Below are 19,068 nucleotides of genomic sequence, written 5' to 3'. Positions count from 1 at the left end.
TACCCAGAGTTCATCTCCTGGTGAAGCCCCAAGCCCCCAGCATGCTTCATGGCTAATGAGGTGGCACAGCAGAGGTGGAGGACATGGCTGCTCCTGAGCCCAGGCTGCTGCTCTGCCTTTGGGACTGATTCCCCAAGGAGGCTGAAGATGCTCCAAACTCAAACAGCTGATTTCAACATTAGCACTGATTCATCTAACCTGACAGAAAATTTGAACTCAAGGTAGCAAAGCCCATTTCTGCTAAGGATGCTAAATACAGTTTAATTATACAACTGCATTCTGTGCATGGTCTAACACTTACACAATTGCTACTATGGGTCCCTAGAAGACCCTCCTATTGCAGGCAATTAAATCTACCCTATCCAAACAGACTGAGAAACAAGGAATTGGCTTGAGGGATCACCAGTTTTTACCAAGAACTTAAGAAAACCCTCACTGGGCAAAGCCGGGCAGCATGACAGCTCCAGGCAATTGCCATGCGCTTGTTATTTTCCTTCCACAGGTTAATCGGTTTCCCTGGCAGATTTCTGTGGGTTTTAATACTGCACCATGTTTGTGCCTACGGCACTACAGAAAGGAACAATCTGAGAGAAATAAATTCCTAGCAACTTAATTTAGAGCTGCCATCAGTCTGGAACACAAGCTAGAATCAGAGCCTGTAACAGGGTATTTAACAGCAGCTGTGTCAGCTAGGTTGCAAATGTGGTCAATACCTACCAGTCTCTCTTCCCCCCTGCAGCCATGAGCCCAGATTCAATTATTCTTTCAGAAATACTTCATTAAATAATTAAAAAGTTACTGCATTACTTTCCCCCTTTTTTTTCCTTTAAACCAGACCAATTCAATTTTGGAAGTATAAAGCCATTCTAATGTGTCAGCTAGCAATTACCTACTGTACACTGTTTATTCTTTAATATAATCTTTGAGTAGAAGGGCAGTATTCTCAGAAACGCAGCATTAACTTGATCCTCAATGACTTTATTATGACTCTTTTCTAATTACTGCTCATAAAATCTCAGGGAAGAAAAATTTACTGATGATATCCCATCTCCTTAATTAGTTCTCTCTCTTTCAGCAATCCAATAGCAAGTGTAATATTTATTTAAAATAGAGTGCACAGGGTTTACCGCTAAGTCTGCTATAACTGGTGATATCAAAACAAGCAGGTAAAAGGCAATGCCTGTTTTGCAGCCAGCACAGACCATGCTCACAGGTACCCACAACTTTTCAGATTTATATTTCAATAAATGCTCATACTGAAACCATCCCACCACTAAGTACTTTTTGCTATGAAATGCCCTTCTTCCTTCCTATGGTGAATGGAAACCCTTCCTATCCCATAGGGTTTGGTACTCACCATTCCTCCCCCCTCATCAGCCCTTACAAAGGACCATCACCCTACTTATTTTAATCTTCAAATAGGAATAATCCCTCCAGCAGCAACTTTTTTCTCCCTCAATCCACCTTTCTCTTTCCAAACATCAGTGTTTTCTAAGACAACAAGGCTGGAGGCACCAAAACACTCCAAATAATTTCAACAGTTAAGTTGCTGAATTTCTTCAGCAGAAAAATTACAAGCATTTGTTTTCCAGCAAAGCTCAGAGCAATCTCACTCATTATCCAGCTCCTGGCAAGAGGCTTTCCTCATGGCGATGCCATGGACCTCCCCAGTCAAAGCCTAAAAGAGAAGTATAATAATTATCATTAAGGGAAAATAGTAAAAATATCTCCATGCACCAGTGATTAGCTGCTGGCAGAATTAATCCATTCAAGGCCAACAAAAGGCATGGGAAGGCCCTGTGTTCTTTTTGCCATTGCTTTTTTTTACTTCATTGGTTAATTTTTTTCTTAGTTTTGACGCTACCCAGATCCATAGCAAGTTTTTCTCCATGACAGTCAGGCCTAACCTAATCCAATTAAGGGTCAGCGCCAAGATAATATACCCAAAACATGGCAAACAAGGTAAAAAGGCTCCCATTAGATTTTTGCTCGATAAAGGAATTACATTTTTCCTAAAGACAAAATAAGGCTTATTGAAAAGGTAAATCATTCTTTTCTATAAAGATATAAATATCTGCAGGGCTTTTTTGAAACTTTGTTGTAAGACATCTTGTTTTTACATGTACTGTGGTTAGAACAATTGAGTTACAGAATGACTTACAACATTAGATTAGTTTCTGCCTGATTGAGAATATCTTTATAATGGAAATCAGTGTGCACTTTTAACCTTGTTACAATGCTATATGTCTGATTAACGTATTAAAGGGACTCATTCAATAATAGGCTGTTTGCAGACAGGAATTAAATTAATTTGACTTTATCACAACACCTTTATTAACGGCATCAAACGGAGGACTAGTATTTGATTATGAGAAGTGAATTCCTATAAATTGACATACAACAATTCCAAAATGAGGTAGGAGAATCACTAGATGGAAAAAAAAGTGACTAAACACTTGTAATGCATTTTGGTTTGCTGTCATTACTTTCCACTTGCCATGCAAGCTGTAACCTGGCATTTCCCCAACTCTCAGAAAAGATAAACATCTTGCACCAAAATCTACAGGTGGCAAGTTCTTAAATTTCCTTCTGGCCCTAAACAATGGGAATTGCATGAAGCAAGGCTCAGAGATGACCTTCCTGGATGTTTTTTAGCATCTGCTGGGCAAACCCTTTTGGGCCCATCTCCACTGAGCTCATGGTGCCATTCTGCTCATCAGCATCACCCTCCTGCAGCTCCTACTGCCCTCAAGTGCCCTTCCCTCCATGGCTTTTGGCTGTCCCTCAGGGAGGAGACAGAGGATGGATGACTTAAATATCAGCACAGGCAGTTGGGTGTCTACAGAAATATCCACACTCTGGCTCTCTGGAGAGCAGCAGCATGAGGTTTATTTGTACAGCGATACAGATCAATATGTGCAATCCAGGAGTTAATAAGCTTAAGAAAGACATAATTTAGAGCACATCAGTCACCCTCAAGTTATCCTCAGTAACCACCTGGCTCTCTGGGTGGTTTTCTCCAGGTCACTGGCTCAGAGCATCATTTCTACCTTTGCCAATAGCATGGAAGAGAATTGGGTGTGAAAATTGCTTAGGTTAGAAAGATACACCTGCATAAGGAATTGTAAAATTTGCCAACACCTGTGTTGCTTTTTCTTTTCTTTTTCTTTTTAAACAAAAATAACTCTGCCCAAGTAGCTGTAGGCTATCAGCACAGCTTTCTGCAGCCAGCCTGCTCTTACTTAAACAAATCTTTGGAAAAATAATGCAGTTAGCAGCAAACTTCACCTACTGAAAGCAGGTTCCGTGCCCTCAGGGGCTCATTAGTGGGGCAACACAACAGGTAGGGATGGAAAAGGCCACCAGTTCTTTTTGCAGTAGCCTGGCAATGAGGGATGCATTGATGCAGCAGATGGATGAAAAATCTGCCTCGTTTGTTGGAATTTTTTTCCCAGAAAAATGTATTTAGCATCTTTCATGCCTGGTACCTCAAAGACACTTCAAAATAAGATGTAAAAATGATATAATTCACAGCACCACACACAGGCAGAGAATTCAAAATGAAGCAAACCACTCATTGCAACCCAGTCCTTCATCCTCTCCAGCACAAAACAAAACACTTCTGCTTCGCCCGGGCAGCTCTGGGCACTATTTCTGCTTTGCAGAGGGTCGCTTTTAAGTTTCTGGTTTGTTCTTGGCTCATTCATCAGCATTGCTAATGGGAGAGATAGTTCTGGTTTTAAGGCAGCAACACTCACGGGGGTTACTGTCACTGGAAGTAAACTCAGCGCTGTTAAGATGAAGGATGCCCGGTGAATGACCCCGGATGGAGGTCTGAGTGGAAACTGCAGTCACGGATAATGAGGCCAAAAAGAGGGTTTAGCGTAAAAAGCATAGAGAGATGGATATTGGTGAGCACAACTCTGGTGTTGCAAAGCTGCGGGTCTAAGCAAGGATAAAAATCTTCAGGAAAGGAAATGGGCCAGAATGTATTTTGCTAATAAAGCATCTATGTTAATAGGGGTTGCAGGAGGCTGCAGCAATCTGGGCAGCAAGCGAGGGAGCCATGTCTGTGGGGCTGGTACTCAGGGGTTTAATCTCTCTGGTCAACGAAAGATGTGTGAGCAGTTTTAGCAGAGAATTCCAGAGGCAACTCCAGCATTCCACAGTAAGTGTACAGGGCAATGGCACGTCTGGAGGCAGTGAGTTAAATAAGAATAAAGGCAGTTCATGCCATGCATATCACTTCTCTGCAGGCTACTCAGAAGCCAGGGGGGTCAGCCCACACCTAAAAGTCTCCTGTTTCTATCATACACCAGCTTCTAGCATCTTTCAGGTAAACCAAATCTAAATCTCAGCAAAGATCCAGAGCATGAGGCTGGTTTAACTGTGAAGGAAGTTCAGCTGTAAAGCTCATTTGCAAATACAGCCCCAGTGAAAGGGCTGTGCCCCAACCCTCCCCTTTCAGAGAGGCAGCTCCTCCCTGGCCAGCACATCTCCCACCGTTTTTGATGAAGAAGAAGCCTCAAGATGTCCAGAGGGAACTTGCTGATGCTGTGATCTTTGGTTCAGACTGAAACTCGTTTTTTTTCTGCTTAAATCCAATCTACTTCAAGACCTCACATTATGTCCTTGACCATTACAATTTATTACAAAATCAGACAGCTTGAAATTTCAAAGCTTGAAGCTCAGAGGTAAAGGAACAGGCATCCCATACATCCCCTGCTGCAATGCTTTGGATGATATGACCACCAGTTCCCTCCTCTCTGACATCTCAAAGCATCCCAGGTCCAGCTGTCCAAGACAGCTGTGATGGGAGACAGGAAAAAGAAAAGATATGAGAAAAAAAATAAGCTGTTCTGTGCAGTGAAGAAAGCTGCAAAACATTGCAAAGCTGTGTAACCTCATTTCCAACTGTTAAGACTGTATCCTGCCCTACTAACTCTGGGAGTTCTTTGTACTATGTACTTTGTACATCCACTGATGACAGGGCATCCCAGAACCAAGTATCTTTTTAAACACTTAGGAGCCAGTTGCAAAACAACAAATTAACTTCTCCACTAAAACAAGGAACATGCAAAGCCACGGTACATGCACACACCTACACAGAACCAGTAATTAATCTGCATGAGGTGTTTAGGCTTGTTCTGACTTCAGCTTGGAAAAGATGCAAGACATCCCATCACACACAAACCTGTGGCCATCTCACTCATGTTGCAGCCAACACGTGATTTGAAGGGAGATCAAGCCACGCTCAGTGGGTGCTGTATGATATTCCTGCCCATAAAATGCAGCAGCCCTAAAAAGCTCTTTTTAAGCTGCAGAGTAGCAGGGATGAAGTTGCCACCAGCTGAGTGCTCTGTCTCAGACTGAAGTCAATAAACAGATTTGTGTGATCTTCAGTGCAAAGCTGGGCTGGACATCAAACACACTGTCAAAGGATGCTCCATGTGCTGCCCTGTGTGCATGCAGGGCAGAAGGGGCGCTGTCAGCAGCTACCTTCAACTTTTTATTTTAAAAAAAGGCCTCACTGCAAATTCCCTTGAAATGGCACATCTCAGAGGTCAGAACATGTCCAGTTAAAAGGACAAAGGGAGAACAAAATAGAAGAATATAATGTAAAAATTTACAAATAGAAGCAAAATCAAATGCTGTTTTTAAATTAAACCTGTACTGATGTTCAGTGCCACCTCCTCTGGCTTTGCAGTGACAGGGCTGAGCGTCACTGGCCACTGCTTCCATCCAGAAGCTCTGCAGAGCCCCACACACTCAGTCTGCTTCATCCAGACCCAATTCAGTGACAAATTGACTCAAAGCCTTGCCATGCCACCAGGGCAAGCTGTAGGGCCCACCAGCGTGCCATTTTGCCCACACTGGAAAAGGATATCCATGACCAAAGACGTGCTGCCCTGTATCCTCACAGGCAAAATTCTTGTTAGCAGTGAATTAATTAATTGTGACACCAATGGTCTCTCTCCCCAGGCCAGACAAGAGGTAAAGCTTTCACTAGGCTGAGAATAACCTCTGAGTCTCACTCCCCTAGAGAGGCAAGTCAAGATGGTCAAGAGCATTCATACCAACGTCCCTTCCAAGAATGAGATGCAGGCCCCTAATTTGCTACTGCGTATTTGAGTACTAAACCAGAGATTTAAGTCCTGCAGCAGCGTGCCAAAATAGCTGGATCAAAATTGTTGATACTGGGTTACAAAACTGCAGGCACGAATAACTTTTGCCCTTACTCTTTCAGCAACCAACACCATGGGGATTTCTAGCTCAAAATCAACACCTTGAAATTCAGTGCCTTGCCATATGCTTCCCCAAGTGTCAGAAAATCTTTACTACCTGAAACCTCTTCAGACAACTAATCATAGTACTCCCAAGGTCTTTTCACAGGAATGGGAATGCTGCTGATACTGCCCTCATAATAAGGTTTATTTTCATCCCGCAGGGGGAACACATGCTTGCTTTAACACGCTTATCAGGCACCTTACACCGCCTATCGCAAAATGGATAACAAAAGTACACAATACACACACCTTGGGATAGTTCTGAGGGGGTCTGAGATCATTGAAAACCAAAACTTCACCTGTATTTCCAGCTTTAAGTGAAAAATGGAGCTAGCTACCAGTGAGTATTAGAGAATAGCCTGAGGATTAAACTTTGCCAATAAAGAACTTGAAAATACAGAGGCTGTACATCCAGCTGACTCTCCCAGGACTGATGCCAACAAAAAGGAACCCACATTAAAAGTACAAAGAAACCAATCTCGGCGTCTCAGAGGGAAGGACTTCACAAACAGCAGTGTAATTTCAAAGCTTTGTCCACAAATCTCTTGCTAGCTCTAGTACAGACAGAAAAATCCATTAGCAGATAGGAAAACTCACCAGAGCTCCCTGCCAGTGCAACCTGCTGAGCAGCAACTTCCAGCAAGTCACCAGGTGAGATGGCCCCAAAAGCAGCTCCTGGGCAGCATTTGGGGAAAACCAGCCTGGCATCACTGTGCTGACAAATGCACTAAATCACTGTGTATGGCAACAGGTGATCTTCTCATTCCTGGGTGCCAAAAGTCTCTTTATTTACATATTCTTGATTTTCACCCCTGTGTATCTGCTGGAACTGCTATTTTGAACACACACTGCAGCAATGTTTCTGTGGTGCTACAACCAACCAAAGTAACTGCTTATCTTTACAGCATGCTCGTGGACTCCCTGCCAGGACTCCCTAAAAATCTAGGGAAGCAAGGGTCCAGTTTTCCTGACTCAGAGGCTTCCCAAAGCCATCAGATCTGGGTTCACACCAGGCACTCTCCCTGAGCCACGTGAGGTGAGCACTTCAGCTTTGGGATAACATCAAATCCGCCTCCACATCACTTCCACAGCACCCCAAGCAGCACAGCTGTATAACCTAGTTAACCCACACCTAAATAGTCTTTTAAAGGTGTTTGCAGGGAAGTAAAACAGCAAGGATCTGCTCACAGGCAAGCACATTGGGAATTGCATGCTGTTCCCATACAGCACTGGTACCTTTCTGCTTCCCTCCTTCCAACAGGTGCAAGTGGTTGAACAAAGCTCCAGTGAATTTTGCAATTTAATACGATTTTCTAGAAACTCGGTCATCAGTTCTGAGTGAAAAATAAATACTTTGCTGAGCTCCCTGCTCTTTCCTTTCTAGGCAGTGCTCTGCAGGTAGACCTGCATAATCGACTGCAAGGGGAGCAGCAGGGGCTGAGCAGCTGGGTTGCATCAAAAATGGGGCAGGCAGCATGTTGAGGGAGGGGATTCTGTCCCTCCACTCTAGTGAGACCCCACCTGGAGTATTTCCTCCAGCTCCAAGGCCTCCCAAGATGAAAAGGACATGGACCCATTAGAGTGAGGATGACAAAGTTGGCTAGAGGTCTGGAGCATCTCCGCTATGGAGACAGGCAGAGAGAGTTGGGGTTGTCCAGCCTGGAGAAGAGAAAGCTGCCAGGAGACCTCACTGCACCTTCCAATGCCTAACGGAGCTCCAAGAGAGCTGGAGTGGGACTTATTAAAAGGGTATGGAGTGATAGGACAAGGGGGAATGTCTCTGAGCTGACAGAGGTTTAGATTAGGTATTAGGAAGAAATTATTGACTGTGAGGGTGGTGAGGCACTGGCACAGGTTGCCCAGAGAAGCTGTGGTTGCCTCATCCCTGGCAATGTTCAAGGCCAGGGTGGATGGGGCTTTGAGCAACCTGGTGTAGTGAAAGGTGTCCCTGCCCATGGCAGGGTGGTTAAGACCAGATGATCTTTAAGGTCCCTTCTAACCTAAATCATTCTATGAGTCTAACCTCTGAGGAGATCAGCTATTACCTATGTAAGACCCGCAGACTGATTGTCTCCCTTCTAATTCCAATAACAGAGAAAGCATTAACTTCCAGGGGTGCTGGGGTTGATTATTTTATTAAGCTTATTTGTACTGGATCTCTCCAAATTGCCTTGGTTTGTTGCAAAAAGCACAAACAGACTGACTAAAATCACTCTTCCTTACACTCAATAAAAATACCTACAAGAGGTGGACATACTAGGTAGATTTTCAACCAGAGAAAAAGTAGAAGATGACAAAATTAATACAGCTATAGGCCTAGACAGCAATTTTTTTCCCAATGTGCTCTGAGAATCAGCCTCCTTGATAAAGTATTTTAACAGCATGTTTTAGGGGTGAAGTTTTTAAGCAGACAAATTGTAGAAATAATAAAGCCTTAACACACACCACCACTGACAAATTAGCTACTAAAGCAAGGTTTGAGATGGGAACTGTTTACTACCACATTACTGAATTCACTCTTCTGCACTGCTGTTTACAGACCAGGAACAACACACAGGCTCCCATTTAAATGCATGCCTGGAGGCACAGTTTCCAAAAGCAGATTTACAGCAGTATGACTTCCTCCTCTTGGGGACTGTAGAGCTCCTCAGAAACTTACCTGGAGGCTCTGCAACACCTCTGGAGCTCAAGTTTATGTGCCCTTTGTAGCAAGGTCTGCTCCAAGCTACAAATGGGTCCAAGTCTGTGTGTGAATGCCCACACCCAGCCTAGGGGTGGGTGGCGAGGGGGAATAAGAAACAACCACATGGAGAAAAGACGCTCAGTCAGGTAACATACCTGAGGATCTGAAATACCAGGAGAGAAAACTACTGCTGCAGAAATGCTGCCAATGCTGTGAAAAACGAAAGATGGCCAAAGGACAGGCAAGGGCAGTAATGTTGTTACTCATGGTATAATCACTATGGGCATGGAAGGTAAGTTTTCCATAATTCCAGAGGATTTTAATGACAATTAAATAACCTGTCATTATCCTTAATACCATACAGGTAAACTGTACTTTGCCCACAGAAGCAGTGGTGGCCAAGGTCAGTAATAAAAGAGGTCAGTATGAGAAGCCAGGGCAAGTGTAAAACCCCACATTTTCAAAGACAACCCCTATGGCATTTCATACTTTGGTATGACTACAGTGTCTAAAAACAATCGTATTTACAGGATAACAGTAAATACAACTGTTTGCTTCCAGGTATATTCTTTGAAACTCAGTATGTACTGATAAGTTTAACAGAGAAACTTTCATCATAGCACAGCTGAATAAAAAAGTTTTATTCTATCATTTACAAAGTGGTATCTTACAAAGATATTTACCCCAGATTACCCCAGGTCCTGATGTAGCTCAGCTATTAGAGTCAGCCCTCTGCAATACTGTAGTTAAGACTGTCAGTGCTTCCATTATTGCCTTATTTCTCCACTGAACAGTTCATATCCTCATTTGTGGGGGAAAAAAAAAGTTGCTCTGGGCTCAGGTCTGATGTAAGACCCTTAGCTGAGCAACATAAGTGTTTTAAATAAAAACTTCAAAAACCCAGTGGCCATTCTCTTTTGGTGAAAATTGCCAGGCAACTGGCTTGTTTGGCTTAGACTTTTTCTTCACTCCAGTAACTCAAAAATGTCTCTGGAGCAGACAAACAAATCACTGAAGTATTAAATAATCAAGAGGAGTTATGTTTAAGTAAGTACCTAGCTACATATGGCACTAATGAATTTCAACAGCTTTATCAAGTACAAAAGTACTGAATGGTTTTGTAATGCCCAGAAATTTTTTATTGTAAAGGAAGTCAGTTTATGTTCTGGTTTGGCAGAGGATGGGCACATTGTAGCTCTACTGCTTTGTGTTGACTTTATTGGCTCTCCATCTACTTGTCCTCCCACAAGCATGTTCTCAGACAGAACAAAGTGTAGACAGATCAAGGTGTCAATATTGAATAATATAAGGGACAGTCATGTTTGTTCACTATATACATGGACATCTCCAAGAAAAAGTGCATTTTTGTTGTTGTGCCAATAAAAGAAAGATATGGGAGAACAAACACTGGTCCTTTCAGGATCCTACAGCAATGCCCAGGTCTGTGCTCACAAAACCTGGCACACAGCCCATATGCACAATGCTTCTTCTATGCCTTAGCACCTACAAGCATGGTGGGTTCACTGATGCAAAACATGCTGGATGCTTTTGCTCACAGTTGAATATGTCAATGGATCTTTTGAGATTAAACAGGCTCATTCTACATATAGAAGTAAGTTTTGTTTCTTACTGCCCTGGAAATGCCAACTGGGCTTGGAGTTGAGCTGAGTTTTCTCTCATTATCAGCTGTAATGTGAATTCTCTCTCTCACATGAACTCAAGGTAAACCTGCAGTTACATCTCTGCTCCTTTGCTGTTCCAGAGAGGGTTGACTGATGGTTCTGGCTGATGGGAGAACAACTTTCCCTGGCTCCACGGCAGTAGAGCTGCTGCTCCTGGACTGTCAGCTGTAACCTCCCTGCTCAAGTAGTGCTTGGCAGGCTGCTATAAAACAGTGATTTTCTGCAGAAAGGGAGTAAGGCAGGTTGAAAGCCAGAATCTTGCACTGTATCCTGGAGCTTAACACACTGCCCACAAGTCCTGCCTGGGCCCATCTGCCCAGGTGACCAACACGCAGCCCAGCCACAGTCGCCTGCTGGTCACTGCAGCACAAGAGTAATCCAACTCAGTGTAATTTGGTCCCTAAACCCCTTCTAAGCAATGCAGAAAGCTTGCTCCATGTGCACCAAACTACCTGGGGTGGGAAACCACCTGAGTGCCACCATGTTATTCCACAGCCTGCACAAGTGTGGTGGCTGAGCAAAGCCAGCACAGAGAACAGCACAAAGTGCTGCTGGCTGAGTGCTACACAGCTCAAAGCCCATAAGCCGATATATTTCTTTGGTTCCCCCCCCCCCCCCCCCCCCAAAGATAAAAGTTACTTACAGTGTCAGTAGTACAGTGACCTACATAAACACAGTTCTTTTGTGAACAGGAGTCGAGAATGGCAGGAACAAGCAGCTAACAGGGAAACAGTGTTTTAGGAGCTCTCCTGGTTTTTCTTCTGTTAAAGGAATTTTTGCCCATATATGTTGCTATGGGAGCAAATGGCTGGGTACTTAAGAAAAACAAAAGAGCTGGCTACAGGGTGGGGCGCATCTGGCTACTCTTTTGTTTTCACCTGAGTGTGTGCGGGCAGTCGGGTCTCAGCGTTTGGACAGAGAGGGAGGCTGCTTTCTTCGGCCGTTTTTCCTTCTGCTGGAGAAGCCCCGGGATCCCAAGTCCGCCTTCCATGCCCCGCTGGGAGCTTTCTTCGGCCGTTTTTCCTTCTGCTGGAGAAGCCCCGGGATCCCAAGTCCGCCTTCCAGGCCCCGCTGTGGCCGTCCTGCCCTGCCGTTGCTTCGAGCCTTCGCTACGTTGTAGCCCTGCTCACCCTGCCTGCCCAGACCTCCGGGGGGTTCCCCGTTTGGATACATCTCCTCTGCCACCCGGGATTTGTGCTCATCCCTGCCGTTCCAGCCTGCTGTTCCCGAGGGTCCGGCCGGACACCGGGATCGGCTGCCCAGGGGTTTGTGAAGCCTTTGTCCCATCCCTCCCCGGGATCCCGGGGCACCGGTGCCGCGTGCTCCCCGAGCTCGCTCCGGAGCGCCCCCTGCAGCCGCGGGGGAACCATCGCACCTGCCCTGCTCACCGGGAGCCGCCAGCGCCCCTGCCGGCTGCGAGCGGAACTGCACCCGAGGGGAAAGGGCCCGACAGCCGAGAAGGCTGGCACTGGGTTTGTGATTGTTTGCTGTTACTGCCATAGTTATTGTTGTTTGTTTGACTGGTTATACACGTATAGATATATAATAGTAAAGAACTGTTATTCCTATTTCCCACATCTTTGCCTGAAAGCCCCTTGATTTCAAAATTATAATAACTTGAACAGAAGGGGGTTGCATCTGCCATTCCAAGGGTGGCTTCTGCCTTCCTTAGCAGACACCTGTCTTTCAAACCAAGACACAGTGTCAGATTTTAATCATCGTTGGCTTTAAGCAAACTATTACAACACTCCTGCACCTTTGCCCCATCCCCAACTCTTCCCTACCTACATGGAGCAGCTCAATTGTGTCTCAAGAAAAATCTCCTCTGTAGAACAAGCATCATATAATCACTGTACATTTGTCCTTGGTGTTCAAACAGAGCAGCAGGATTTTCGGAACAAGACAGCCTCAGTTTCTCAGGAGGCTCAGAAATTCACACAATGTGTTTTTAAAGAGTCAGGTAAAAATAAGGAATAATCTCATCCCTGCAATGAAATGCAGCCCAAAACTGGAATGAGTTACTAAAAGATGGAGAGTCAGCTCTTCTTTGGTAAATCAGGGGATGCTGTGGCACATGTCTCTGCTTGGCATCTATTTGGAGGTACATTTTTTATGATGTTAAAGGAGGCAGGAGACACCTGGAGAGCAGGACCAGCCTCTTGAGAGCTACCCAGGGCAAGCACAGCACTCAGGGAAAACTGAAAACACTGGGACATCTCAGCTCCCAGCCTTACACCCCAGGACAAGTCCAGAGCCTTCTGCTCTGACGAACCTAAAAAGAGTCAAAGCCCTTAATGGAAACCCAGGCCCTGCAAACACCAGTTTCAAATGCTACCAAAAGTTTTGGAAGATCAGAAGGGGAGGGAAGGGACTGGCAATTGGAGCATTTGGGTTTTGTTGGCAGGAGGAACTGGACAGCTTGGTTTCAACACAGAGTTCATGTACAAACCATGGCAGCGAGCCTGGGGAACTGCAGCGAACTACTCACAGCTGTCGAGAGCTTCCCTTCGTTCTTCTGCACGTGGATGATGGCATCGCGCACCACGGAGAACAGGCTCAGGAGGACGTGCTCCATGTCATAGATGCCGTGCATGCCTCTGGTCAACCCCTCCAGAGACCCAATGTACTCCTTCCAGAGGTTTTGGATCTCCAGGACGCCTGCCAGGCATCCCTGCATCACTGCTCCACAGTAGCCAGCACAAGGCTTGGCCAGGAGCAGCCCCTGGCAGTGGGAGCAGTACCACATCTTCAGCAGTGCCCGTCCACAGTCCTTGCTGAATTTCAGGTGGTCAGTAGTGTTTATCACCTCAATCCCCAGGTTCAGCGCCTGCAGAAAGACTCGTGTGGCCTGCAGGGACTTGGACACCTGTGTCATCATCATCTTTGGGTAGTTCCCAAAGACTTTGAGGTCTCTCCTGGTTGCCCGCAGACATTCAGTCATTTCCACAGAGGGATCGGGGAAGCCGGGATTAATCAAGTGAGAGTAAACCAAAGGGAATAAACTGTCAAAAAATTCATTTACCATGTCATTGACATTGATGTCAGAGCCTAATATGTACAGCGAGATATCAGTAAAAAGTTCTCCAACAAATTTAAGAGCCCTGGGCCCCATGCTCTGGTAGTAGATCCTAAACATGCTGTTGGTGAAGTTTCTTGCATGCCGCACTACAATTTCAAAGGCTTCTGCAAAACAGAACAACAAAAAAAAATGTTATTAAGAGACGGTGAGCTCAGAAACAGGGAGGATAATGTTCTACCACATCACTGCTGCCAGGGCTGACCCCATCCTGCCTGCCTTGGGTCAAACACCTGCTGGTAGCCGTGCCTGTTGCAAAACACCAGCATCAGCAATTTCCAGGGGAAACGTATAAATTCTTTAAACAGAAGCTGCATTTCAAAATGGCAAAAAAGCCTAGGATCTAGTTAACATTTCAGCTTTTAAAGAAAATATTGATTCAAGAAAAGGGCTAGACTCAAATTTCTTTCTCTCCCCCTTTCATATTGATTTGAAATTAACAGGAATTCTATCTCCAGACTTAATTTAAGGCAGAGATAAATGTTTGACAAACTGTACAGTGTTTAAAATCAGGAAACAGTAAATGCTGACATTCCATTATGAAAAGGAAAATATTTATAGGAGTTTAATCACAGACAATATTCTGACTCAACTCCAGCAGGTGCCCTGCACCAAGTGTCCTCAAAGCCACTGGAAAAGCCCCCACAGTGCTGCAGTTTTCCCAAATGCACCAGGCTCACTTCAGCTGTAGATCCAATGTTTCATCTGCCCTGGATGTGAGCTGCTCCATTGTCCAAAGTGATGCTGAGAGACAGTGATGCCATGTCCACCTGTGGGTGCCCAGCCAGGAACACTCTCATACATATCAGGTTGTCCCAAACTGTCCCATGAAATTTTAGACAGAGACTGTAATTTTTCTAGAAAAAAACACTGTGCATTTTCCCATCTCTACCTTCAAAGACTTTAGGACTTTCAGCCCGCACCTCCTCCCCAAGGTGAGCAGGGAAGACCCCACAGTCATTGCACAGTTATTCCTTTAATTATATCTCTCCTCATCAGGAGGCTTCCAAAATATCCAGACCTCACTATATAAGGACAACATACCTACACACACACCACTTTGCATCTTAAAGCATTAGAAGGGGAGGCCATCAGTGCAAACTGAAGTCTTTTTCTTTGGCCAGCTTGCTCTACCAGCCCATGTCCCACCGTCCAGGGTACTACTCATAAAATGCTAAAATTAATGAACAGCCTTTTGGTTCACAGGTCACAAACACCCCTCAGTGTAACTGCTCTCAACTCTGTCACTCTGGAAACACACATCCTGGCTCAATTTGCATTAAAATTATTCATGTTCAGTAATTAAAGGGAATGTTTAATTTTTAAAGCCATAAGAGTTATTTTCCCCATTTTTTAAGGCTGGAATGCAGCTGAGCATGGCCTCACACATCTCCACAGAGGTTCAGTATCAACACTATCACAAGCAATGTCGGGCCTTGCTGCTCACCCTGCATAACCTCTTGCATTACTCCAGAGCTTTTAAGACCGTCACACTTCCAGAACTTCTGGCTCTTCCTTCCTGGGTGCACCCTATTCAGGGATGCCTGGAAGGACAGGGTGCTGTTGCTGCACCCCACCCCAGCACACAGAAAGCTGTGGTGGAAGCAGTGCAGAAATTACTGATATACTTCTGGAAACAGTGTCTCCATCCTATCTGGTGCCTGCACACCTTCCAGGCATGCTGCTGAAGCATTTTGTCCATAGCTCTAGACACTCACACCAGGAGTGTCCCGGCAAGCCAAGAACAACCATCTGCATTCCCAGGCGACAGCAATCCTTCCCTCCTCACAGCACAGATCGAGGGATGCAGTGGTGCAAGGACACAGGGCCCCTCTCTCCCTGCCTCCCTCGCCATGACAGCCAGCATCCCGCTCCTCACCCCCATACAGAGGATGGGAAAGCTCTCCAGGCACAACAGCAAGTCTGACACAGACTGGGCTGTGCAAGCAGAGCAAACTCTGGTTGAACTATTATTAAAAGTTTTAAAACAAAAAAAAAAAAGTCTCTTTGAAGAGGGCACACAGATTACAAAACTTTCTTCCCCCTCTTTCTTCTCAAGGACACCAGAATAGCTTTTGCCTCAAAAAGCACGAAGAACTTTTTGGACCAGTGTTTTTTTGACAGCAGTGGAGACAATGCCAGGATTTTCATGCTGTGCCTCACCATTTGCCTTTACCCTCTTCTCTGTTAGCTCCATTTAGAAAAAGTCATCACTCTTCTGTTTTCTTGCTCCTCTGTGCTTTGCCAGTTCTCATCAGAGCCAAAAGACTCTTCGCTGATTAGAAAAATATTCCAAGCTCCTATGCAAACCTCCTATGGCAAGAAAGGCTTCAGAAAGGAATGGAGAACAGTGGCGTATCAGAAGAACATGCACACACAGTCCCACTGCTTTAAAGGTCATGACATGCACATAATTTTTATCATAATAACTGGCTGAGAGTGTCTATTTTATGCACCTCAGAGCTTTTGCATATATCCATTAGAAAGCGCAACAGGGACTATAAAAGCATATGGAGACTCCTGCTGCCCTATTAAAAGATGCAAGAAATAATAAAACTTTGTAAAAAAGAAGTCTTACACATCCAAAATCTCTCCCACCCAACTCCCACAGTAGTTGCTTATTTTGAAATATTCCTCAGAAAGCGCTGGCTGCAGGAATTCTAAATCTCCAGCTACCAGCAGCTTCAGTGACCCTCGTCCAGCCTCCAAGCACTTCAGAGTGGAGGAAACTTTGTGGGTCAGTCGCCTGCACTCCCACGAGGGAACCTCACAGGGACACAGAGGGGTCACTGCATTACAGAAGCTTCTAATCCCCCATAAAATCCCGCAGCCTGGATTTGCTGCGGGTAAAATCTGCCCAACTCATAACATGGCATTACTGAAACTCTCATTGCTGGAGGATAATTTAATCTTTTCTCTCTTCTATTTTTTTTTTAATTTCAAGGATATTTTCAAAAACTGCCATTTAAGGCAGCTGTTTTGCAAGTCTGGCTCAAGCAGTGTGAACACAAAGCAAGGCATCAGACTTGCCCCCAACTTCAGCAGGCAGAAGCACTGCACGGCTGAGCAGGGCTCACGTTTTACAATCTCCATCACTGTAGAATATACACACAGATGTGCACATAGCAGAGTATAAAAAATGCTCCTTTAAACACATTCACAGCAAAAGAAACGCTCAAGATAGCTCCATCCTTTATTGGATGCAGGGAGAAACACAGTGACCAAGGATGAGGAAAAGGCAGACGCCTTCTTAATAAGTACCTTCTTAAGGTACTTAATGCCTTCTTGGCCTCAGTATTTAATAGTAAGACCAGTTTTTCTCCAGGTATCCAGCACCCTTAGCTGGAAGACAGAGATGGGCAGTAGAATGAAGTCCCCATAATACAGGAGAAAATGGTCAGGGGTCTGCTACTCCACTTAAAGTGGGGCTGGATGGGATCCACCCAAGGGTACTGAGGGAGTGGGCAGAAGAACTCACAAGGCCACTGTCCCTCATTTACCAGCAGTCCTGGTTACCCAGGGAGGTCCCAGGAGACTGGAGGCTGGCAAATGTGACAATACCTGAGAAGATCAGATCACCTTGAGTACCATCATGTGGCACGTACAAAACAACCAGGGCATCAGGCCCAGCCCACATGGGTTCATGGTCCTGCTTGACCAATCTCATCTCGTTCTATGATAAGGTGGCCAGCTTGGTGGATCAAAGAAAGGCTGGGGATGTTGTCTACTAGGACTTTAGAGAAGACTTTGGCAATGTTTCCCACAGCATTTCTCTTGGAGAAACTGTCTGCTTGTGGCTTAGACACCGGTCCAGGAAAGAGAAACCAAGGTAGCATTTACAGGATGGGAGCCAGAGCATCATCACCAACCAAGCCCTGGTACTGTACATCTGTTGACTGCATCATTCGAGGGCAGTTTATCAGGACTCCCAAAGGATGAATGAAACAGCTGAACCCACTCTCACAGGTATCAGTCACTAGCTGAAAAGCACAGGCTATTACTTATTTTTCAGGCTGGACTCTTGCTGAAGTACCTGGAGAGGAATTGCTGCCCGATTCCAGCAGCCAGAAGGGAAGGACTAAGCTCCTTTCGAAGTGCAAAAATTCCCCAGAACACAGCCCAAGGAGAGCTGCATGGCCACTGCAAACTGGCAATTAGAGAAAGTAAATTGTAAAAGAGCATAACAGTGCCCTGAGTGGGGATTACTGGCAGGAGAAGGAAATCACTGCGTTCTCAGCCCAGATAATAAAAGTCTGCTGCTTAGTAAAATGCCAGCTTTCCTGAGAAAGCGCGCTGCCTCCTAAGCTGCAGGAACTTCAAAGGGGTCGGCGGCAGGGCCAGAGGAGCTCTGGATTAACCTACTGGCTGCCCCAGCCTGCAGGAGGCTTCAGCCATGACTGCCACTTGATGGGTTTATTTAAGAGATTATGTGATGCAGTTGCCTGAGCCACAAGGAGCCGGTGTAAGTGACCCCAACGAGCCATTCCCATACAATAGCCCACCAGAGAGGGGAGAGCCAAAATCTGATGGTAGCTGCAGAGCTGGGGCAGCTACAGAGATGACACCTCCAATTCCAAGTTCAGCAAGTGCTGCCCCACAAGCAGCTGAAGGTGTTTGGAAAGTTGCCGCCAGCCAGAAACAAGGTCTGTCCTCCTTTTGCCTCCCATGCCAGCTCACCAGAGATGAGCACCACAGGAGCTGTGTGGAGCCACCTCCACACACCACTGTGACCACTGGGAGGAGGGACAGCAGGATCCACCATGGCAGTCAGATACCATGACATGTCATAGTCTTCATGCTGCCCCTCCAGTAATGTGTTGCTCTGGTTTTGCTGTAAAGCCAAGCTTCCAACATGGACAGCTGCCCTTCTCTGGGTGTCACACAGCACAGCAAGTCCTCTTGGCAATGGTTCAGCAAAGGCGAAGGGGCTCCACAGCAAAACCTGCTGCACCAGCAGCTCATCATCCACGGGGCACCTGGGAAAGGAACAAGATAGGTGGAGGTGCAGGACTGTGTGACCCATGCACCCCTCAGCACATGGATACCAAGGCATTAAAACTGCACCTATAACCTTGATTTTCCTGTTTCTTGACATCTAGACACATAAATCCTGCAACCATAAACGCTCTCTGAGCAGGGAAGCTCCCACCATGGCTACTCCCGCTTCCTCTCAGGAGCTGAGCTCACAACTCCCATTTGCTCTTTTGCAAAGGATTGTTTGCTTAAAAACTTGCCTCCCCACACTTTGTCTTATCTTGACCACTAAGATATATCTTCACAGGGGAGGAACTACAACCTTTGTTATTCCACTACCAAGAGCCAGTAACGGCAAGGCTCAGG

At 45.5% G+C, this 19,068-nt stretch overlaps 1 protein-coding gene across 4 annotated transcripts in view; it reads right to left on the bottom strand.

Annotated features, from left to right (window-relative positions):
* The window catches only part of GPC4 (glypican 4), a 238,069-nt gene that overhangs the window by 151,379 nt on the left and 67,622 nt on the right, over positions 1-19,068 (bottom strand). For 3 of the 4 annotated variants that reach the window (XM_032123487.1, XM_032123483.1, XM_032123484.1), the window contains exon 3: positions 13,141-13,835. In XM_032123487.1, coding sequence (XP_031979378.1) covers positions 13,141-13,835 — 695 coding nt within the window. Of the gene's footprint in view, positions 1-13,140; positions 13,836-15,891; positions 15,941-19,068 lie in introns of those variants that run through there. The other variant, XM_032123485.1, reaches the window with a different exon arrangement.

This window comes from Corvus moneduloides, chromosome 14 (assembly GCF_009650955.1).
Source record: "Corvus moneduloides isolate bCorMon1 chromosome 14, bCorMon1.pri, whole genome shotgun sequence".
In the NCBI taxonomy this organism is placed as follows: Eukaryota; Metazoa; Chordata; class Aves; order Passeriformes; family Corvidae; genus Corvus; species Corvus moneduloides.
This window is presented reverse-complemented; position numbering and strand designations above follow the sequence as displayed.